This window comes from Acanthopagrus latus, chromosome 16 (genome assembly GCF_904848185.1).
Source record: "Acanthopagrus latus isolate v.2019 chromosome 16, fAcaLat1.1, whole genome shotgun sequence".
In the NCBI taxonomy this organism is placed as follows: domain Eukaryota; kingdom Metazoa; phylum Chordata; class Actinopteri; order Spariformes; family Sparidae; genus Acanthopagrus; species Acanthopagrus latus.
Window position 1 is genome coordinate 13,581,580 of NC_051054.1, and position 24,319 is coordinate 13,605,898.

Sequence of the window (24,319 nt, forward strand, 5' to 3'; positions counted from 1 at the left end):
TGAAATATGGCGTAAGATAAGCCAGCAGTTTTCTAGTTTCAAGCCCTGACACCTGACTGGGTATCTAAAATCATCCATCAAAGACAAGAAATGTTAAATTATTTCTCTCCAGGGTGTTATTTTGCAGTTGTGCAGGATTTAAAATATTTAAAGACTATTTTACAACTAGAACACAGAAAACACAGCTCTATAAGAGGAAGACAAAGAAGAAAAATACATCATTAAGCAAAGATAAAAATGAGATATAAGTGAATGTGGTTAATCCCTGTCAATATAACACTGGTCTTTAAAATATAACAATTTGAAATGTGTTTGCAGCACAGTGAGAACTCATTCCATCACATCATATCATGTGAAGTGGCAAATGTGTTGTCATTCTGTGCCGTTTTCATGCTTTGTTTACCTGTTCTGAGTGAGGAAGTCGACGATGTGTAGAGATGTCCTATCCACCAGTCTGACTGCGAGATGAAGGGCCGTCTCCCCTTGTTCCTGTGATAAAAAAGATAAAACATTTGCATCAAGTTTTTTATAAAACACCTCTGAGAATATAAGATGTATGCAGAGAACAATGGAAGATTATTCGCAACAGATTATTCACTGCAAACTCCTGCTACAGGGATTAAGTGTCCAAGTCACCATTAAAGGACGGATTCAGTTTAAACATGTTGTGTACTGACGTGTCCGTTGGCCAGAGGGATGGGCTCCATGAGGTCGACTCCCTCAGCGTAGACCTGGACGAGGGAAAATATGTCTCGGGCTTTAACTGCGTCGCACAACGTGTGGAGCCGCGACGTTGAATCGGGACACTTCTTCCTGGCGTAGCGCTTCTCCGTGTACTTGGCTGTGATGAAGTCTTTCCTCGCCTGCCTGGTGGGAGATGTGAAGAGGCAGCTGTGTCATTTTTGGTCCTAACGCGAGTGTCAGTGATGGTGTCACCAGCTGTTGACTGGTCACGGTAGAGTGTAATGCGACACAAGTGATAAGAGAGGGTCGATGGAGAGCGGTGTGGAGGAGAGAAGTTGGCAGGGTGACTTACATGTCACTGGCTGGGTTGGGTTTCACCACATTTTCAGCAGTTAAACACGCCTCCATGATTTCATTAAAGCCTGCATTCCCCACATTCTTGGCCAGCTGTGGAGCACACACACATGGACACAGACACATACACATATCAAAACCAGTCCTACCAGCCATTTCCTGCACCACATGCTTTAATTCAAATCATCATCTTTGTCAGTTTGTCTTGCACCTCCATTAAGATGTGGTACGGACCCTAAATTGTGTGCGCGGAGCCTTATAAACACAGCACAACGCCTGTCTGAATTGTGGTGAACACGACTGGCGTCTCGCGGAAAGCAATCACGACTGGAGGCATTAAATCCAGAGTATCCCACAGGCTGTAAATCTCTACACCAAACAGTGATTAGAAAGCCAAAGAAAAAAAAAATCTCAGCTATCCAATTCCAGAGGTCTTGGAAGAGAGAAGAGAGCAGGCCTGAGAGGATGCTACTCTGACTCTTGTCCTCCTTTCCCTTTCCACCTCATTCCTCCAGGTTTGCTCTACGTAAAAAACCTCCAGAGAGATCTCTACCAAAAACTGGAGAGGTGAGGCGATTCTGCAAGAACACTGGATGCCGGCTGTGATTTACCAAGAGCTCTGAGGTGCTGAGTACGTCCAGAGTGAGGGACTGGATCCTGGAGTAGTGGACTCCCAGCTCCCTGTGGATCCCTGAACATTCGATGCAGGTAAGGATGCCCAGGTTGGTGGACAGCCACGTCGGGTCTGAGAGAGAGCAAAAGGGGGCAAAATGACACATGAGGGAAAAGCGGCAGAAATTAATACAGGCGAGATGCTGTCCCTGGGCAAAAAAGCCTCTAAAGCAAAAGTCATTTTTGCAGCACGTGAGCCAACTTTGATGTGTCCTTGTGGAAAGCTGCAAGCTCTGGAAATGTAATAGCTGCCTGAAGGGCTTTCAACTATCTCCCGCAGCACACAATGTCAGAGGAAAGTGACCAAGCTGAACTGTAGCTAAATCTGGCCTATATATTCGCCGCATATGTGAATATACTGAATGTGTAGCCCATGTACAGTATGCAAAAAGTACATACATGTCTGCAGGAGGGTATTTCATGGGATTTCAAAGTCTGGAATATCTCCACAAGTGCAGATGTTGTAGTCTTAAAGAGTTTCAGCATTCTCAAAGCCAAGGACTCACTGTAACAAGACCACCATAGCTGTGCCTCTACATGATTAAGGTCATAGTAATGCACATACATCACTGATAACGTTTCCAAAAGCATACCACCCATTTTTAGACTTATCTTCGGGCAGAAAATAATTTTGTGTGTCTTGAAACGTTCTTCAAATTCCAAGGTACATATTGTTGGCGTACTCCAAGACTGGAGTGGAGGAATTTCCTATGATTCTTGGGATTATCTTGCAGCACATGAAATAAGATTTTAACCTTGGCATGATTACTGTTAAATCCAGACGGATCCTGTCCCTGCACCAGGGATTTAAAGATGACATATTATGCTAATTTCCATTTTGGCTAGAAGACTAGAATTCTAGACTAGACGAGGTTTACATGGTTTAATGCTAAAAAACCCACAACAGATTTCCTATGCTGTGTGTAAAGTATTCGCATTCTGTTTTAGCTCTCGTCTATTTAAGACAAAATCATTTGTCATAAAATGATCACTAAATGTTACCTGGAAGCAAGAAAAATGTTTGACATGCTCTGGAAAAAATGTCAACAAGAATGTTAAGTATTTATGATTCTGGGTTAATATGTTAAAGAATGCAAACCACTGGTAAGATCCTGTCAGCGACAATCATCAAGTTTTGGATTATGTGCTGTCGGGGGGGTTTTCCTGTCTCTTTGCACACTCACTGGGCGCTCCGCAGTCACAGCACACATCGTTTCCCGTCATCCTCTTGACCTCTCCCAGAATGGCCTTCGTCAGCTCCTGCACAATGTTGTTCTCACCGACATGCTGGTCCCCTTTAAAGGCCTGATTCAACGCCTCCTCTTTACTGTTCTGTAGCACCGAAATCCAGCTGGAGGAGGGGAGATGGGAGAAGATGAAAAGGAGAAGGGCGACACAGTAGACGGAGGAGTAGGCTGAGAGGTAAAGGGGAGGAATAACTGGAGTCAAAGGCAGGAGGTGGGAGGTAAAGACGAGGCCAAACGTCTGACGGGGTGTGAGGTAGGAAGTGTGTGGAAAGTGCCGGAGGTGGTAAACAGGATGCACTTTGGCACACACGCGCAAACACACACACAGGGAAGGAAGGAACAGGCACTTACATCTGACAGTCCTGGTCGTCCTCAGCCTGAAAGTGATACGTTCTGTCGTCTGAAACACAGACGAAATGAACGACACAACAGAGGAGAGAGGGAGGAGAGGAGAACATGATTCAGAGAGCAGTGGAGTAAAAAGCGGTTTCCTACAGAGGACATTAAAGGGTCACTGAACAGCTCAACAGCAACAACAACAACAAAAAAATCTCTTTTGGCTTTGGTTTCTGTCTTCAGATGACGAGTAACCGGGGTGAACTATTTATACACCACTGTATCGAAAGAAACTTTAACTATGTCATGTCTCCAGTGGCTGAAGATTAGCTTCTCCAGCTCAACGCCAATATCTCCGATTTGTGGAGAAACCGGCCAAACCTTAAATATGTGTAAGCCAATGTTAAGTCCCAAGTCATTTCCATTAATCATACCAATTAATATTTGGAAATCCAAAACATATAAAAAGCACATGGAACATAATTTGTTTTTGCTATAACTCTTAAAATGCCAAACTGTTTAAACAAGTACAGATGAACGAGTTAGTCGTCTTTCAAATTACTGACCAAACATCACTTTTGTGTCTGTCACACAGTTGTCCATTAAATTTGTTGTTGCATATAAACACCAGACCCTATTAATCCCTTTCCATGTAAACAGTTGACCTGCAGTCTTCAATCACAATGATTTCAACTGGAATACTGTCCATGTAAACACAGCTACAGTCTAACAGACAGAAAATCCATTCAGTGTATCATGTGGAAAAGGCTGCAGAGCCTACACCTTCAAAACTTTTTTTTTTTTTACAGAAACTGACTACTACTACTGGGAAGAATAAACAAACAGCATCAATGATTGTTTTTTGTTTGTTGGTTGATTTGCAGATATTCGTTTGATTCACTAATCAAAAAAATGTAAATTTTAAATCCACACCACGGCATAACAAATCCTGGCCGTCTGCTTCCTGGATGACTGGAGCTAATTAAAATGAGGCATTTGAGAGAATAATAAACAGACTGGTGGGGAAAAAGGGAAAATATGTAGCCAACAGTACGCACAGACATAAAGATAAAGAAGGTGAGGTTTTAGTAAGGAGTGGTAAGAGAAGTAAGGTGAGATTGAAGGCTGAACTTACGGGATATGAGGTCAAAGCTTCTCTTCTCCTCAGGATTGTGTTTCACCTGGCAGGTGAGCAGGTTGAGTTTAGCTGGTGGCCGATTAGCCTGCCAGAGAGGGAAGGAGCAAGGGAAGGAGGGAGGGAAACAACAACAATGACATTAATGAGCGAGTGAGTTGTGTATAAATGTGCAGGAGCTGCCAGAGCCAAATGAAACATCTGATATGCTGCCAAGCGTGAGATGAACCGAGCTGGTGAGAGGAGTCGGGAGTCAGAGTCAGAGGTCAGAGTTGTTTCCCCAGTTGAAATTTCTGACTCCCGACCACCAGGCGTTCCAGTTGCACCACGCCAAATGTAAACAAAAATACATGGCTGACTGTTATAAACTGATGTTTCTTTGTGCACATAAGTGAACTCTCAGCAGTTCAGCCTGCATATTAGAGCAAAATAGAAGAAGCTGTTATACATTTCATTTTACAGAACATTTATGCTGTAGTCGACAAATGAATGCTAGCCCTTCTTCATGAGTGATCATGTAGTCAAGGAAGATGTACTGGCCCAGACTCTACAAGTATGAACTTCAACTTTGAGTTCCATCACAGTTTTTCGATTAAGAAGTCGGAAACTTTAGAGTTCTTCGCAGTCTGAGACGCGGCATAAATCTCCATATGGGAACAAACAGAGCTCAAGTTTGAAAGTGACTCAGCCGCAGCAGCGATGTGAGGGGAATGTTAACTTGTGAACTCGGCCTGTGCTCTCTGCCGCTGTCTGTTAATGTATTCATGGTTAATGGGTGAAGATAATGACCGACTGGGGAGAGGGCCTGCAGCCAGGACACTTACACTGTAATGTGTGCGTGAGACTAAATGAAGCATGCGCGGAGGTCCGCTCGCAATACGTATGAATTTGTTCTAATCAGAACAAACACATCGATCCACTCTTGCGTTTAGCTGTTAACACAAAGCACTATTGTTTACTTACTGTGCCGTGTGAGATGGTGAGGTATCCGTTCTTGGCGGTGCACTTTCTCTTCTGCCACACTTTCCTCAACCTGTGACACAAGACGGCGATTAGTGTGTCACATACACAGCGGCAACAAACACTTATAAAATATTCAATATGTGGATGATACAGAGCACATGCATTAGTTATGACACACAGGCTGAGCCGCGTGTTCATGTCTATGCTGAACAAAAAGGTGCATCATTAGTTACGGAGAGATCTCACTCCACCAAAACTCAAAATATACACTTTTTTCTCCAATGCTTGCACACTGAAATGCAAACATATGACTTAAATACATATAGAAACTCATGTTTAAGAGATTTAAGACTTTACGACTGTAAACCTGTCACATTACCAGATAATCTAGAATAAACAATGAGAAATCTTAGACTTCCCTCCTGTAGTCTTGACCTTGTATCAAAAACGATGCATAGCACATTTATATTTTCTATATCTATTACTAATTTATAACACAATGCAAAAGAAAAAGACATTCCCCCAAAACTATCAAACAAAGTATTTTTTCCAGCTACAACTGATCTGATATCAAAAACTGACCCATCACTTTTCTTGTAAAGGTAGCCGCTGCGCTCCGTGCCGTGCTCCTTGTTACCCTGTGGCTGATGCAGGCTGTAGGTGGTGCTCTGCCGCACCTGTGAATCCTGGGACAACACACACACAAAAAAAGGCACATTAAAAAAAAAAAAAGAAAAAGAACTACAAAAAATCAGGCCCTGTATGTGGGATTTGCAAATCCACATTGCAGTCATGTTGGAGCCACTGAAGCGTTAAATGGCTCTGATTTAGGGTCCGCCTCTGGGTCCCCTCTGAGAATTTGGATGCATGTATAGACAACAAAAGGAGATTGCTGCAGTGAGCCAGAATGATTTTAAACACATGGGGATTAAGAAAATAAGAGGAGCTTTTAACACCTCTGAAGCTTAGAGGATCAAAAGACAAATCGCAGGATATAACCTTCACTAGGGTTAAATTCAACTTGATTTATCTTTTGAATATTCAGCTCTGGCTGCAGTGTAACAACAACAAGGGCGGAACAAAGGCCAGATTTTTGTATGAGTGATGTCATTTCCTCTCTGGAAACACTACGGGAAACGGAGAGGGAGACTTCTGAAGGCAGGCGTTGACGAGGCATTTATGCTTTCATTGGTGTGTGCCGTTATCAGCAGACACACACACACACACACATACACACACACACACACACATACACAGAGCAAACAGGATAAACATGGGAGAGCGGGAATGCAGCTCCAGCTTGAGCTTTTCTCATTGAAAGTCATTACAAATAATAAAAAAAAGCACTATTCAAATCATCCAAAGCACTGACACGTGACAAAACATAGATTATCTGCTGCTGTGAAAGAACAGAAAACAAACCACTGATGTAGCAACTACAGCTGAGGTCACAATGGAAACAGGATGCAAACAACCACAGAAAAGAGGTTTTTCAAGAAATCCACTTACTCTCCTAGACTTGTTTCACGAAACACGGAGGCAGTGAAGGAAAGAAGAAAACAATCTTCAGGTGAGACCGGGACCATGTTTAAAGGTTCGCTAAGCACAGGCCTGGGGTCAGTCAAGAGTCACTGCTCATTCAGTTGGTGGAAAAAAGACTGATTGAAGGTGTTTTTTTTTAATAGGAGATTTAGTTAATTAGTACATGAATCAGCTGATACGTGGTTGTCTGGACCCCAACCTTAACGGGGTCTTATGTTAGTCAACACCATGTTGAATCACAAAGTTGGAGGTTCAGGACTGTTTCCATCAAATAAACTTTGATTCTAGAGCAGTTTTTAATGGATTAAATAGACAAAAATGTGATAATTGACTGATGTTCTTTGTCACTCAAAGGTAAAAAAACACCTCCAGCATCAAGTGTTGGAAGCCGTGTCTCCATTTAATTGGCGGGCGAGTTTGAAGCAAACTTTGCAAAAAAGAAAAGAAAATGTGAATTATGACATTCTTCGCACCTGGTTTGGAGCGAACAGACAAAACAACGCAACAGCATAGTTTTGTCAGAAGTTGGCAGTAAAGGCTATAATATGGCTGTAATAAACAGTGTAGAAGAAGTAGAAAACCGTAGGCAAAAACCAACTGCAGATTCACCTCAAAGAAGATGAGACAGAATAAGAAAGAGGGAGAAGAAGGAGACCTAAACACACTGATGGAAACATGGCACACGTGTGTGTGTTACCTCCTTCTGCTCCACCTGTAGCGATGACTTGAGGACGTCTCGCAACTGAGTGAGCTGTTTCCTCTCCTCATCCTGCACTTGCTTTATCTGTCATTTAGGAAAGACCAGGAAAACAGACAAGGAGGAACAGAGAAGAAATATACAAATATATATAAGTATATAATGCATAAATGTTGGGATCAAGGAAAGGAAAGAAGACACTGGAGCTGCTGATTTTCTCACCGTGTGCAGATCCGTCGCCAGTTTTTCAATGGAAGGTTTCAGGTTGTCCACGGCTTTCAGACCGTCCTGGAAGAAACTGAACAGGAAGCGTGTACATTTAAAGATTAGAATACTGCAACAATACTGGTCTACACTTATAAGCATGGGCCTTGATTTAAACTATTAAGTTGCAATATAAATAAAACAGTTTTTCAGATTCATTCAAAACCGAAGCAGATCGAGATTTTATGGGTCTTACTTGCACTGTGCGTGGAAGTATTTGATGAGGTTCTGCAGCAGGTCCACCCCCTTCTTTATTTTGATCTCGTTGACTTTGAGCAGATACTGTAAACATGTTGGATACAGATTTAGTCAGGCGGGGGGGAGGACAGGATCCAGCTCAAACATATACATCGCTTTCATGTCATATCTGAACACTTCAAAGTAAAAGTTTTCATGCTTCAAGTAAAGTTTTATTTAAAAGGAATACATCAAAGAGGTACAGACCACACAAAGGTAGTAGTTGGTTTGTACTTCAAAAGGTTATGCATCATTCTGAAATATCCAACCTTTACCGTAGTTCGGAAAACACAGACACATGCAGGGCCTAGTCGGTAGAAGACTTTTTTCATCCAAACCCTCTTCTGTATAGCTTGTGTGCAGTGGTGCAATGTAACTACCTACATTTTTATTCAATAAACACACCAAAAAAAAGTGTCAATTAGTCAGATTCCCAGTCATCGTCTGACTAACCTCGCACATCTGCAGCTGGAAGAACCTCCTCTCCTTCTCCATCTCCTCAGCGATTTCCGCCCCGCTGATTTCTGTCCGGATCATCCCGTGCTGCCTCGCATGCTCCTTCTTCTCTTTCTCTATCTTGGTGCTGGCGGGAAGTGACATCACAGGGGTCAAAGAGCACATTGCACATCCATGACAGCATCGCAAACGCACCAAAAGTGTGGTATTGTGTAAAATCAGCCTTTTGGAGCTGGCTGGCTGGCTCAGAGGTGGGTTATTCTGATTAAATGGTTAGTTTTAGCTATGAAGTTAGAAATGACTGGAATATAAATACTGTAATGTTAATGTGTCATGTGATTAGCTGTTTTAAGATCCGCTGTTGGGCGAGGTAACCTTAGCATTTACCCAGTAAAAAGGCAATGTCTCCTTACAGTTGAAGACAAGCATGATCACGTGCTCCTCTTACTGCTGTAACACCACCAACTCATCCCTGTTGTAGCAATAAAGCTGGAGAACGTGACGTTAATGGCCGTATCCTAAAATGCAATCTTTTTATACATAAATGCATTGTGTACTCAACAGGGTTAAACTGAGGTTTCCTTCCACACAACAGAACTAAATAAGCCATTCAAATGCACAGCTAACAGTCATTTCCTATTTAAAGTACTCCATATCCAGATGTACTGAGTTAAACAGACTGAATTTGTCAGGGAGAAACATCTGGCTAATTGCACCGAATTTGCTGGAGAAAGTTGAAAAGAACGGTCTGTGTTTGCATGTGTGAACATGTAAAATCAGAATGGCCAATAGAGGGGTTAAACTGCACAGGGCTCATCAGTGTTTTTTCGAGGGCGACAACTTTTCCATCATTAGCATTACGTTTGTTAGCACTTGTCGGTGTTTTGCTATTGTTGCCTCTCCCAGACGATTGCAATTGAAACAGGCACATAAAGCAGAAGAAATTACCAAGCAGATGTCAACCAATGGGAATTAACTTAGAAGCTCTTCAATCACAACAAGTGGAGTCCTTCTTTATACATAACTGACGTGCATTAGGTATTTGGTTATGTATGTAGAGGTGTTTAATGTGATGTATGGTTTTAGTGGTTTAAAAAAAATCAGGGATATGAGCCAAAGAGGTTTGCCAGGTTGCCTGACAGTCCAGATTCAGGGATGATTTTTCACAAAGACCATAAAACTCTGCATACAGTTTCCTACACAGGCAATCAGGAAAACACACAACATACAGGGGGGGAGTTGGCACAAAACCATGCAACAGGGCATTCTTTTCCATATGCTGTTATTCATCTGACAGCATATTCCCTACAAAAAGGATGCAGCAGTTTGTTTCCTGTGTGGTGGGGTCCACCAGCTGCGTCAGAGCTCGTTCAGCCCGGTTCATGTGCATCCAGAAGGATTTCACCTTCTCATGTTTAACTGCGTTATCTCTTCGACCTGCAACTAGTTCTTAGTACAATATATGACAGACACAAGTAAATACTAAACGGCGTCTAATGTCCTCCAAGCAGTCTGTATTATTTTACTTCTTTAAAGGACAAATCAAGCTGCAGGCCTAGTTGTGTTGTTAATATTTACTGGCATGTTCACAAAGGCTGTGTAGCTTTGACTTGAGGTTTATTTGTTTATTGACATTGAATGTGAGCCGTGGTGGGATAAAACACAATCAAAGTCAGTTATTCCAAAAAATAAAGCAGTTTGTTTTTACCAGCATAATCATCTCAGATGTAATTTGCAACCCAGAAACAATCAGTATTAAAGGCACAAGTACTGAAATAACTTCTGTCAGCCTTCAGTTTTTGTCATAAACTAGCCATTTTGCTAAGTGAACGAGCCAAATTGAATTTCACTGAGGTTACACTGCCAGCCTCTGTCAGCACATGAATCTTCAGCCCTGACAGCATTACAGCATCATCATGGCTGTGACTAATAGAGAGACACGTTTATCCAGACTGTTTGGCCGTCAGCCAAACTGGTGTTTAACTGATGATTGGGCTGAGGATCCATTCACTTTCAGTACCGTCTGTTCAGGGAGTGATTCTTGATTTGAAATATAGACACGGATACTTGACTTTTTTACATTTTCAAATTTCTAATTTAGGAGAAATGGTCAGATTTCAGATTTTTAACACTTCCTGAAGTAACAGCATTCAAAGTGAGACACCTCCCGACAAGGAGACTGAAAACAAGATTTCATTTAAGAGCTTGCAAACCAAACTAGGGAATGAGCAATCAATGCTGTGTTAAGACCAAATCATTTCATCTCTCTGTGTCTGTGAATATGAAAAACAGCTTGTCATCAACAGCAGACCGCAGAGAGATCAGACACAACTAGAGGATCATCGATAAAGATGAGCGGCAGGATATTTCGGGTAGGTTTTACCAATCAGGCAGAAAACTCTATTGATGACTGCTGTTCATCAATAGAGTCAAATAATAGGAATAAGTTAGAACAGTCGAGGACAGTCACACAGCATCCGGCTGAGCTCTCGATATCAGTACAAAGCCTGTACTGTCTGATCGAAACGGTTTGGAGAGAAGATGCATTACCCTTTCAGTAAAGAATGTCCTTTGCAGCTTGTAAAATACATGAAAGTGCTATAAAACGTCATGTGTTCTTCTGCATGCACAGTCACAACGGTGTGTGGGAAGAAATGGTGTCTTGGTGTGGAGGTGGGAAAGTAATGGTGAGGGGCTGGTTATTCACTTTATCAGGGATGTGTTGACAGATAATCACAGGGGGAGGTTAGAGGGGGAGAGCGGTTAGTCAGGACAAGACACACAGAGACAAGACACATGTGCGCATTTCAATTTAACATACAGCAAGTTAAGACTAGTTTGAGCAGCTTAAGTGATTAATTCAATCTAATAATAACATGGTTTCAATCACTGGGTCAGCATGCTGCGTAATTTTAACCAATGAACTTAAAAAAATCAACAAATCCGCTTCCATTTAGTGATAATTAATCAAAAGCTGTTTAGTATTCATATTAGGGTACTTACACTTTTGTTTCGTAGTCCTTCCAGGCTTTGTCAAAAGGCTTTTTGAGATCCTGTGAAAAACAAAAAGCAGAAAGAGATCAGTTTTTCCAAAAACATTTGCTTGCTCTAGCTTAAGAACAATTTCATGCTTTTCTGAGTCGAAATCATTGTAAAGTGAATACTTCTGGATTTTTAAGGTGTCTTGTCAAACTATAAATAAACTGGAAATAAAAATATTAGATGGATTAAGAGATAATGAAAAAATTACCAACACTAAAGCCTGACTGATGGGTTAGTGGACAGTGTTTGACAACTACTTTTTGAGGGATCATTGGAAAAATGCATGTATATTGGCCCAAGAAATCATTTGGGCTCCAATCAATATACCTTGGGTAGGAAAAGAAAAGAAATAACTATAAAGAAATGAGATTTAGGAATAAAAAATAAAATAATTTAAATAAAATACCATTTACAGGAATCAAAGATGTCGCCATCAGCATTGTCAGTGTCACTGTCACATGTTCAGAAAATACTTTCCACTCTTACTCACTGATGAGCAAAGCTACTGTGTGTGTGTGTGTGTGTGTGTGTGTGTGTGTGTGTGTGTGTGTGTGTGTGTGCGTGTGTGTTTGTGTGTGTGCGCGTGCGCATGCGTGCGCATGCGTGTGTTTGCAGGTGTGTTTCATCACAATGTGAATCAGTACGCTGAATCACCCTCCTCACAGATGCAGCTGTCTCAGCTGGAAATTGGGCGAAAGTCACTGTGGAGGGTTTTTGGGGAAAGCCGGAGTGCGGTGTGATTGTTTGTGGCATTTGTAACGTGATTCCTCTGGTTACACTGACAACAGGCAACGCTGATTTCTCATCGTCATGGGTGTGCTATCAACAGCTGCTTGAGCAAGGCGCCTGATTAATCCACATCCCTGATGCTGCAATACTGATTAAACAGCCATTAGGACAAACAAAAGTGGACGTTACTGGGTGCAATTGGCCATGACTAAAAAATACAATCCCACAAAATGAATTGTTGTCTGATACCAGAGGAAGAATGCTGGGAATGTCTGCTCAACAGCGTACAATAATAAGTAATCAAGAGAATTACGTCACATTTAACGGAAAAGTTCCCTTTCATACCAAAGACTACAGCAAGCACCTGCTCAATCGGGGCACTGAAACAAGGTTTTAGCCACAGAAATCACAAACCTACATAAACATTCAGCACAGTACGTCCTGCTTACAGTGCATTTCCATCGATGAAAGTAAAAAACACACATATTTCTGTTCGCCTGAACACACAGCTTATGGCTTTAGTGCATTGTTAGAACTCCAGTAAGGACTGTGATCCCGATGTTGACCTCCACTTCAACAGCAGAGGACTGGCAGGCTCAACCTGTCAGCCCACAGGATCATGGTCTGGTTGACTGAGCCAAGCCAAAGAGCACTCAGCCATTCAATGGACCAGCTCGAGAGCAGAAACCAAGAGAGGAAGGAGAGCGAAACAGACTAAAAGAATGAACTACAGGTCAAGAGGGAGCCAGAGAGAAAAGAGAGGGTGAGCGGAAAGAAATGTCAGAGCCAGAGAGAGGAGAAAAATGGTAACAATGGCTAAAAATACCAGATCCAGGCACCGCTGGGCAGGGAATGGCAGAGCAGAATAGGCCAAAGTACGGGGCAGTTCACTCCCTGAGAGAGCAGGAGGCTCTTAGCGCCCTGATTCTCCGTCTGGCTGAATCCAAAGCATGGAGGAGGAATGTCATGTCCTTGACAAGGAGCTCCATTTGCAAACTTATCACTCTCTTCCTACCTACGACCACACATGCCCAGGATTAGCACTTCCTGTCACACATTCCTCACACCTTTTCCCCACCTCAGTAATAAATGTTTAACTTGGTCGGCAACAATGAAGGCAAAGATTAGTTTGGATCTGTGGTACTGATGCAACTTTGAATGACGAATTACCAAAAAACAGGTTTTCTCACAAACATCTATTTACAGTAATAGTGTCCCTGTAACACAGGGATCGGACGATACTACTCTTTTTTTCTACACTGAGTCAGATTAGGCAAACAGTCATATGTTCTTGTTGCGACTTGGCCAGGAGACAGGACTTGTTAGACCAGTCTTTGAGAACCTGCTGATCGGCAAGGAGGTGCCATGGACCAACTTCCAGTATCGCAGCTGCACACTGGTGGTAGTTGCATGTTTCTATCCCTACTTGTTAGCATATAGCCATTAAAAAAATATATGTAATACCTATGAAAACATTTGAATTCACTACATGCTACAAGGATCTCTTCATATTCTGCTCACTTTTAGATACCAGCCACCAAAATACGCCAAGTATTAATCTCTGAGAAATTAACTAGTGTAAAAGAAAAAAACGCTCTCTCTCACAATGTTAAAGAAAGTGAGAAAAAGTCCTGGATCAGTACCAGGAGTTAGTGGCTGAGACCCATTCTCCATCCAAGTTTCATATATGTCAGTTCAGTTGATTTTGTGCTATCCTGCTGACAACCAACCAACCAACAAACACAGGCCAAAACCTGACTTCCTTGGCGGGGGAAATCCTCACAGCATCACACTGAAAGAAGCTGGGTTTTTTTTTTTTTTGTTGTAGAAAAATGACTCGAACAATTATCTGTACATCAACTTCCCTGCTTTTACTCAGTTAATCCACAGAAGACAGGAAGCACTTCTGTGTACAAAGTTCAGTGTTTCTGCTACTGGAACCATATTTTTATTTCATGCCACAGACACCATGAATAAAAACAATATATATAAAAAAATAACAATAATTTGATTGTAAATGAAACCAATATCTGCATGGCTAAACACCACTGAAAGTAAGTTGGAAAGCATTCCTTATAATAACTTGGCTGAACTAATCTAGTTCTTCCACTGTTTGTACATCCTCAGTTCAATAACTTTATAAACTACTGATGCTGCTGATGTTTTTGTTGATAGCAGAGGATGGTGTATGCTAATGAATGCTTAACAGCCTTGATCAGTAATCTGCTCTCATCTAAAATCTCAAACAGCGAGCACGCCCGGGTGGCTCCGGTGTTCACAACCCGCTGAACCACAATGAGAGTGCGGGGTGCAGCTGGACTCGCTTCATCGCTCACTCCTAAAGCATTCAAACAACAGGCCTCTTCCCCTCGCACTCCTCACTTACTCTACCACAGCAGATTGTGCAGCAACATGTCCAGACACTGTAACTGAATGGTGATGAGCTGATATGATTCATGGTGGGTTAGAAACACAGACTGGTCAATATCCAGAGGATGAGAGGGTCGGCTGCAGGCATGACATCATGCCGGCGTCCACTCTGAAAGTTCGCTGTTAGCAGAAATGTCTCGTGGACTCAGCACTTTCCTTTTTTCTTTTCCACGGACTGGAGTGTGTGTGCGTGTGTGTTTATCTTCTGTGATAACAATAATGGTTCTTCCAGGGACCCTGCCCCAGCACTTTCTGCTTGCACTGACTGAGCTGCATCCTGAGTTAAAACTACAAAGGCTTCATTTTGTTTTACCTTCTCCACAGCTCATCGAAACTACAGAAAGTACAGATTAAAATTGCCTGGCGTAGTGAAATGACCATGGAGGTAGATGAGGTGGAAAATGGTGGGGTTTTTAGCAGAGTAACAACGGGGACAGGTTGCTATGTGGTAGCCCTCTAATCACACAGCCATTAGCGGCTGCCTCCCCTAGGGTTGGTTCATCACACTCATTGGCACTGGCAGAATATTAACAAGCTCTGAGGGAACATCATCCACCAGAAAGCCATTAAGTCCAGAGTTAAATCAAATAGAAGGGCTGGTGACTATTACAGCTGCCACACAGCAGAATTTTAAGATCCCATATTTCATTTTTTTATGCAGCGACAGAAATTAGTAATGAGAATTTGTAGTCATGTCTCTTATCTAGTGTTTTATGCCTTGGGTTTGTGAATATATAAATGATTCATGTAATCCTGATACCATCCTTGGATAGTATAAACTTCTTTATGCAACATGTTATAAAAAGTATATGTAGGTAAGAGAATGTTAGAGAATGTCCCAGTCTCCAATTCAAAAATGCATATTGAATATAAGTGGTGGTGAATGCTGTTGGACACCCCAGTTTTCAGTGTGAAATGCTTTCATATACACTCATCATTGGACAATATTTATGTCAGTATGTTTGGCTTTAATTTTAAAATTTTAACTTCACTGGGTGTAGATGTAAATGAAAATAAATGTTTTTAGACATGATATAGATAGAAAGCTTTTCAAAAGAAATTGTTATCAGACTGATGAATTTAAAATTGAAAATATTTGTGGAATAAACACATTTAATCAGGTTGTATTTATTTGTGAGGAGTTTGTTTTTGTAATTTCTGTTTTAATTTCTGCAGCATTAAACACAAAATAAATGTATATAAACATCTCTGATCTTTTAATTTAAAATTTAATCTCTCTCGTCCTCTGTTATGACATTCAGATCCACCCATTACTTCATCTTTCTCCCCCTTCCCTCTCTCCCTGCAGTCAAAACAGCCCATCGCTCAGGTTGAGACTTCCCCCTCTCCTAACAGGTACTTCCCTCAGGGAGAGGAGAGGAGAGGAGCACAGAAGCAGTGTAATGACAGAGGAGGACAACAAGGACAAGGAGGAAGATAATGAAGGGAAGGGAGGGATGAGGGAACAGCCTTGGGCTGCGGCACTCATCAACAGGTTGAGTGGAGATGACGCTCCACTTTCTCCTTACATTTTTCTTCTCCCGACACTGACGACTCAATTTCTGAGGTTTACTGACATTAAAACCGTTGTGACATTCATGTGAGTGTGTATAAATGAGTGTGCATGTCCTGGGGTATATAATAACCAGCAGCTCATTAGCCCCATGTCATTGCAGTAATGAGAATCATCCAAAGGCTAATGAGGAATAAGTGGGTAAGGATTACAGATGTGACTGGCTTCCACGGCCAGACTGGAGGGTGAGGAGGTGGGAGACGGGAACAGAGTGAAGGAGACGGACATTGGGACAGAGTGAGGGAGATGGAAATGGGGACAGAGTGAGGGAGACCGAAGGGGGGAGACAAGGGGGGAGAGTGAGGGAGTTAAGAGAGAGACAAGTAGACAAAGACAGGAAGTAATGGAAGAGGAAAACCAATAGAGGCTGAAAAGAAAACACTCAAGAGAACCATAAAAAGGAAGAGAAGTGAAAGGATGAAAGGTTCAGAGGTCAAGACAGAACCAAGTGGCCGAGGGTCAGGGGGACAACCAGCGTTTCTATGGCAACCTGGCTTCATTACAGAGCCAGATTTAATCGCATCATACCATGGTGGGAACTGCAGCCAATCATGTGCCTGGAGAGTGAAGGTCGCAGTAACAAGGCTGATTGCATTACAGAGCTGCAGAGGCTGTTAACGAGTCTCTGTCTGGGTTCAGTCCGGCTGGTGGACACACATGACTGGCAGACTGGCAGACTAACTAATGTGGCGGTGTACAGGGTGGTGAGTCTGCATATTGAGCCTCAAGACTTGTGTCCCTAGCAGCATAGTTAAAAAACTGTCATGCTGTCATTACACGTCTCATTGTATTTGTCTTTTTGCTTATTCTCTGATCAAAAAGTTTCCTGAATAAATACAGAATTTAGTCCATTTTGGGGGCATCCTGGTGGCCTACAGGTTGAAAGCACCATTAACTGCAAAGCTTTGGTTTGAGGCTGGGCAATTTACATGTCATTCCCCATCTTTCCTTTGATCTCGCTACTGTCAGATCTCTAATAAAAAGGCATAAAATACCCCCAAGAAATACTTCAAAATGTTCAGTTTAAGCCATTTTTAAAGGCAGTGGTGGCCGAAGGGTTAGAGAAGAAGCGAACTTGTGACCAGAGGATCGACGGATTAATTTCCCAGATGTGCAGGATAAATCTGGGTGAAATGAGGCGTTTGCCGATCCCTCATTACCACTACTGAGGAGCCTCGTCGACCCAGTGTGGGGCTCAAAAGTTAAACTTTTTCTAATGTTAAGAAAAAGTTCAACAAGGCAACATTTGACTGTGTTCTGAGTCCTTGGGAAGCAGAAATGACTGTTGATCATCTCATGAATCCACTGATTGGATCATAAACTTCCTAATCCTCCATGCGTCATTCAGTCTGATGATCCACTCAAAATCATGCCATGCTGAATTATTCTGGTCTCCACACCAGCTTTTATTCATCTGTTCTGTTGAGTGATCGCAGGCTCTCTGCTGACATCTGAACATAAATTATGTTGACTGATTTCACACATTTTATGGAGTGACGGTCATGCTGACAGTTCTGCATAACTTTCATCGCGTTGAATTATTGCATAGTGATACTGTACGAATCTGTTGATTCATAAATGTCACAGCTGCACCCAGATGTCATCGAACAACTACAGTATTTCATCATTTATCTACCTAGTCTCTTCCCGACTTTGACTTTTTAAGGAAAGAGGGGAAAGTGGCCTGAGGCAGATCAAAGCAGCCTGTTACTAACCTTGTGAACGAGGCAAAAGGACTTCAAGGATAGCAGTAATTGCCATGGTGGCTTCAAACCACTCTGAAACCAGCAGCACAGCCTTTGAGCATGTGAGCTTTTTTCAACTTTTTCTTCTGGTTTCTTAAAACTGTGATTCCTAAAAAGTTGGGATGCTTAATAAAAACATAATAACATCATCTGAATCTCCTTATCCACATATACTCAATTTTACACAATGCATAGATAACATATCTAATGTTCAAACTTATAAATGTATTGTTTTTTGTAAATATATACTCATTTTGAATTTGAATGTTACATACAGCATCCCAACTTCATTGGAATCTGGGTTGTAGAAGGGATCAGGCCATAGCCCACATGAGCATGCATCGATTTTTACATATGAAAATAATCGCTACAAGTAAAAACAGCCTTTAGTGTCAATCAAGAGCTCTCTCACAGAGTAAGAGGGCCCACAAGATGAAAAAGGGTGATAATATTTCAAAAATACCTGTAAGCTAACTTTCCACTTTTGAAATAACTCATCTTCCACCTTATGCAAAAGTGTATTCTTCAAGTTCACTGATCATTTAGCTGAAGGCTTTTATAACTCTTCCTTTTCTACTGCAGAGTAACACAAGACTGTGCCATTAGGTTGCCTTACCCCTTTGACTCCCTTCAGGTCTCCTTTCAGCAGGCTGTCCAGAGGAAAGGTGATGATGTTGTTCATGTTTTGGAACTGGAGGAGGGTGAAGAGAGAGACAAGATAAGAGTTGAAAGGTTACGTCAGAGGATTTAATCCTGCAGGAGAGTGAGAGGCACACCCGACGCCTCTGAGATGTAATCCTTTATGTGTATCCGACGGGAAAAGAGGGAGTCACTCAGGTGAATACTCACATCAGTTTTCTACTTTCATCTTTAGTAAAAGAGGGTGATGAAATGCTAAATGATGTAAAATAATTAAATGATGTCAAGACATGCCTATTACTGAGGCAATGGGGGGCAAAAAGTTTGAGCCCGCATGACCATTTCCACCATCTTAAAATCGGCAAGATATCAAATTTTCACATCATTTAAGTACAAAATTGAATATGATTCATACTGGGAAATGTAAGTCCCCCATTTGCTTTTACAGTTAAAGCCAGCCCTTTAGTGTAATGCCTCACATGTAATCTAGGAAGCTTTCTCAGGCCTTGAGAGATTACATCTTCACATCCAGGTCAGGCGGCAGCTCATATTTCTTTAATATAAGGTGTTGAGATAACATTAATACAAAAAGCTCCTGGCCTCTGTATGAGTCGATACAGTGTCCAGGACCAGTGACGGACCTCACATCATGGTGTCAAATTTTTCTAATAAAGCTTTGGCTTCGATACAAAGCCTGGCTTTAACAGAGCAGGACCCGGTTGAATTAGATCCAGCAGATATGTGCTGTTGCAGTGGCTCTAAGCCCATCTCGATGGAAAACTTGTGCTACCTCTTGAGGGCTTTAAGTTCAAGCTAGATACAGTGATTGCATGTGTGTGCGCGCATGTGTGTGTGGAAGACTCAAGGGGATTGAGACTATTAGGGACAGCATGGAAATCTTTCTTTGGCCCAGAGGAGTTTTACCCCTTCCCTTATCCACCCACTCCTCCACAAATACACACATTTACACACTCACACACACACAGCACAGACTCACCAAGTTTTTAAAGAGCGCGGTGAGCTCCTTGGTGAAGACAGAGAACTTGAGGAAAGCTGAGCCCAGGTCAGGATCATCTCTGTATACGCAGTTTTCTCCAAACTTCTCCAGGGCCTGAGTGTACTGCTCCTCGTTCTCTACGTGGGCTGGAAACACACAAACAGACGGACACACACAGATCAGCTTTGACAAGTTGTAGTTTCATTCTTAAATGTGAGTATTTGGCTCTGGGAAATTAAAAATAAAATAAAAACAAAAATAAATGTCAGGTCCTCCACTGAAGCCCTGCTATGATCTTAAAATCTCTACCTCAATTAAAAGTGACAGTTTTCACCCATCTCCACTGTTATCTGCATTTGCTGGTCAATTCTGGTCGTTCTATTAAGTGACAAGAAACACCACTGGTAAAAGATTATTTGGTCCTTATTTTAGTCGTAAAGAGACAGGGAGCAATGAGAGGAAAGACCAAAGAGAACTGAGTAACAGAAAAAGGTAAAGCCAAAGATTTACAGGAAGAAGAAAAGACAAAAACACCATGTCAGCCCCCAAACTAAACAATCCCCCAGTCAGTTAACAGTCAGGGGGAAGCTCATAAACTAGCCGTTACCAAAGTCCTCTAGCATATCTAAAGTCGACTTAATCTACACAGGGTTAGGCCTAAATGATTCCTCTTAATACACTTCACGCCAGACTAGGCAGCTCAAAAAACAGCTAATGCCACTGGGACAGAGGTGGAGCGAGGGATGGGCCGTTGCTGTGACAACTCTCACGTGATGAAGACAGAGAGAGAGAAAAAGGAGGAGGTGCGAGTAAAAATATGAGGATGTACACTAAAAGACACCTGCTGCCACATAATGACTCAGCTTTTCATCTGTTAAACACACACACACACACAGATAGATAACAGTCACGGGTGCACAGATGTGGCAGGCAGGTTTGGATAAGATCAGAGATATCCATCATGTTATTAAAAAGGAGAAAGCTGAAAGCGTCTGAGTCACTACAGATCTACCTTCAGATCTCCTCACATCAGACAAATCTAATTTAAACCACCTAACATAAACTGGTGTAATAGGTGAGCTGCATGATAAGACTGTGCACAAGTGGCAAAATGAGAAAGTGATCACCTTTTATTATCAAGACATTCATAAATACACAAAGAAAAAGAAAAGAAAAAGCTTAAACACACCCCATCACTGTGTCTAGTGCAGTGTTTAAAGTTAAATTAATTACATTCAGCTTCTCCAAGAAAGCATTTCTGGGTGTATCAATCTTCTCTTAAATCAAAGATCTGTAATGATGTAGATCACCAGATGAAACATTCAAACTGAATATGTCAGCTTGAGCTCTGAAAAAATGTGATTTTCTTTTCTGTTGACCCAACAATTAGGCAGTTAATTAAGAGAAAAATAATCCCTCTGAATCAAAGCATTGAAATGAGTCATACAGAGATATTTATATCATAAACTTCAATCATCGTCATGCATCAGACACTCAGCACACACACCCCCGCAACCTACTGTTTACACATCAGCTCCAGCTGTTTGGGGGTGGCTCTGCCAGGCTTGGAGCCAACAGGGCGGGGGCCTGCTCTTGATTTTGAAGTGGCACTCTAGAGCTACGCACTCGACTATTCAGCGCCGACAACCAGCCCAAACCCCCCAGGGCTGCTTACTGAGTACATGTGTTGTTGTTGTAACGTGACCTTAACACATCACGCATACAGCCTATAGCGCAGAGAAGCTTTGAAGCTTGAATGATGGTAACTAAAAGAAGTGAGATGTGCAGTCATAGGCAACCTTTTCTATAGTTTACACTGTACACAAACCCTGCTAATTCACTGCTGCCCTGCACATGTTGCCTAAACATTCCCAGTACAGTAAGGCAGTGTTCAAGAGCTTTCTTAAAGAAACACAGGTTTTGTAAGCTTTAGGCTTTAAATCCGTGAGCTTCCAGTTACAGGACAGTGACTTGAACAGCTAGGCCCTCTTCTGAAACTTTTTAACTAACGTTAAAAAAAAAAAACTCTTTGTATAGGGGCGAGTGAAACTTGACTTAGGGCTATCTGATTTCTAACCCACTTCCCCAACCGGGGAAGTGAAAAATATTACCATTGAGTCCTGTTGCAACCTCTTGTGGGGATCAGATTTCAGAAAATAACTAATTAAGAGTCTAATTAGCATCTGAGAGCTTGCCAACTAATTGGTGCTTAAATAAAAGTGGGACACTGTAGACTTTTTTTTAAGAGCAAACGCCAGCTCACAGAGAAACTATTATCACACTTACATTTGACAACTTCCATTCAAATTAACGTTTCCTTTTTCTTTGGAAACAACACTTTGTGTGTGGGCTTTTACTGAATCTTAAAACTAAATGTAATACAGATTCAGACCCCAGAAACAATGCATGAAAAATGTGAGTGTGGCCCCAAGTGGTTTGTGTGTTGACCTCAGCAAATGATGACCTTGTGTTCACTGGAGGACAGAGGCCTTGACGTGGGTGAACACACACATAATCACACACTTTTACAGCAGACACAAGTGGCCTGATGATACACAGTTGTGCACTACATTCTTTACTGTATCACCCCCTCACTAAAAACACACACACACACACACACACACACACACACACACACACACACACACACACACACACACACACACACACACACACACACACACACACACACACACACACACACACACACAGGAAAAAAAAAACATAATACACAGTTTCCAGGCGTCTGCTGAGGATTATCTAACATCCCAAAGGCTTGTTTTGCAGCTTCTTCCATCTCTCTCTCACACACAGACAGGGTTTAATCATCAGATAGCAGGCAGGCCTCTGCTTCCTCTCTCCGTCTCTCCCACACTCATTCCCTTACACTGGCTCCATCAGGCCTGGTCGGCTGACGCTCAGATGCTCACCGACACAATGTGCAGCCGACCTCAGATCAGTTCCATTTCTCTCTACAGACTCTATGAAAACAAGTCTGGACTCCACGGCCGCTTAATATGGCCACCAGCACTCAGAGAGGAGTGTGTAGTTAAGTTTGACACACAGAAAACGTGGATGAAGAATTACAGGGGGTGCGAAAAAGAAATTAATCAAAATAGGATCATCTTTAAAGGAATAGTTTGACATTTTGGTCAAAACTCTTATTTTCGGTTTTGCTGAGAGTTTCAGTGGATGACAAGATTAATGCCACTGTCCAATGTACCAATTAAATATGATTTCGCTTAGCGTGGCATAAAGACTGGAAATAAAGACCAAAAATAAAATTACCAGCACTCTAAAGCTTCCTAGGAAACCACAACTTCTTGTTTTTACATTTAGCCTTTTAGACGGAATACACCAACAAGTTATAATGTGTTAATCAGTGAGCTTTAAAGATGCTGCTGGGCTGATTTTTTTTTTTACCCCAGGCCATGTGTTTCCTCGTGCTACCAGTCTTTATGCTAAGCTAAATTAAGCTATGCACCTGCTATAGACATAAGAGTGATATCAATCAAAAAGGCAAATGGCAAATTTATACAATTATTTTACACTCTCTTTTCGAGTCTTCTTCCTCCTTTATTTCAGTGTCTCCTCGGGTCTTTTTCCTCCTGACATCCATGCAGTTAATTACTTTCGAGCTTGTGGGAGTCTCAGCTTCTTGGTTACCTGGCAGCCAGGGAGAAATGAGTGCGCGTGTGTGTGTAGTAGTGATTCAAAAGGACATGGCCAGATCAGACGCCATCGAATTCAGCGTTTTCCTGATGCAACAGCGGCCGAGTGCTGCATTATTCAGCGGCTCCATCCCGCTCACCTACAGGTGGAGCAGCTGGAACTCAGCGTTCACTCGTTTGCCTCGAGTCGTTATCTGTTCAGCAGCTTTGGCAGGCCTGTCCTAGCAGCTCTGCTCCATCAGCTCCAGGTTCTTCGGGGGTTTGAGATGCTGCTGTTGGTTTATTCATCAAAACCCACAAGCTGACAACCTGACAGGTCCCTGCAGCAACACCGCGCTCCCTTGCACATCTATGCTGCTTTTCCTGTATTTTTCTTTTGCACCTCTTTCACTCTTTCGCCCCACATCTTTATCTTACTCTCTGGTACAAGCTTATATTGCTTGCTCAGCCTCTCTGGTTCTCCCGAGTGTGGTAACTCTTGTAATCTTGCTTATTTTTCTTCACCTTTCTGACCAAACCTCCCATCTTCCCCTCATTACTATTCCTCAAGTTGTAGCCGAAAAAATATCCTTGCAGGATTTGGGCTCGACATCCAGAGATGTATTCACTGAATTCTGAGGCAGCCTGTGTTGAGGCTCCCTGTTGTGTCTCATTATTCAGGCTTTATCCCTGCATCCCTTCTGAATAACATTCATAAAACTCTGCTTTCACTCTTTTTTACAACACACCATAGCTGCACTGACAAAACTGCCCTCCTCCATGTCAGGATCTACAGTAAGAGGTATGTGGTCATTTACTTGCTGCATTCCAATGTAGGAGCCGTAAGAACTGGGAAACTTTTTATTAATTTGATTATTTCTTTAGAAATACTTATGCCCAAATGTTTACTTAAATGAGCCTTTACAG

General features: G+C 42.1%; 1 protein-coding gene across 2 annotated transcripts in view; it reads right to left on the reverse strand.

Annotated features, from left to right (window-relative positions):
• The window catches only part of asap2a (ArfGAP with SH3 domain, ankyrin repeat and PH domain 2a), a 55,578-nt gene that overhangs the window by 8,985 nt on the left and 22,274 nt on the right, over positions 1-24,319 (reverse strand). For both annotated transcript variants that reach the window (XM_037072251.1, XM_037072252.1), the window contains exons 3-18: positions 19,743-19,888; positions 18,723-18,797; positions 11,591-11,640; positions 8,585-8,714; positions 8,091-8,176; positions 7,853-7,928; positions 7,631-7,717; positions 5,974-6,077; positions 5,392-5,461; positions 4,429-4,516; positions 3,309-3,357; positions 2,895-3,061; positions 1,650-1,783; positions 1,037-1,131; positions 678-867; positions 404-489 (exon numbers count right to left, since the gene is read on the reverse strand). In XM_037072251.1, coding sequence (XP_036928146.1) covers positions 404-489; positions 678-867; positions 1,037-1,131; positions 1,650-1,783; positions 2,895-3,061; positions 3,309-3,357; positions 4,429-4,516; positions 5,392-5,461; positions 5,974-6,077; positions 7,631-7,717; positions 7,853-7,928; positions 8,091-8,176; positions 8,585-8,714; positions 11,591-11,640; positions 18,723-18,797; positions 19,743-19,888 — 1,633 coding nt within the window. The remainder of the gene's footprint in view (positions 1-403; positions 490-677; positions 868-1,036; positions 1,132-1,649; positions 1,784-2,894; positions 3,062-3,308; positions 3,358-4,428; positions 4,517-5,391; positions 5,462-5,973; positions 6,078-7,630; positions 7,718-7,852; positions 7,929-8,090; positions 8,177-8,584; positions 8,715-11,590; positions 11,641-18,722; positions 18,798-19,742; positions 19,889-24,319) is intronic.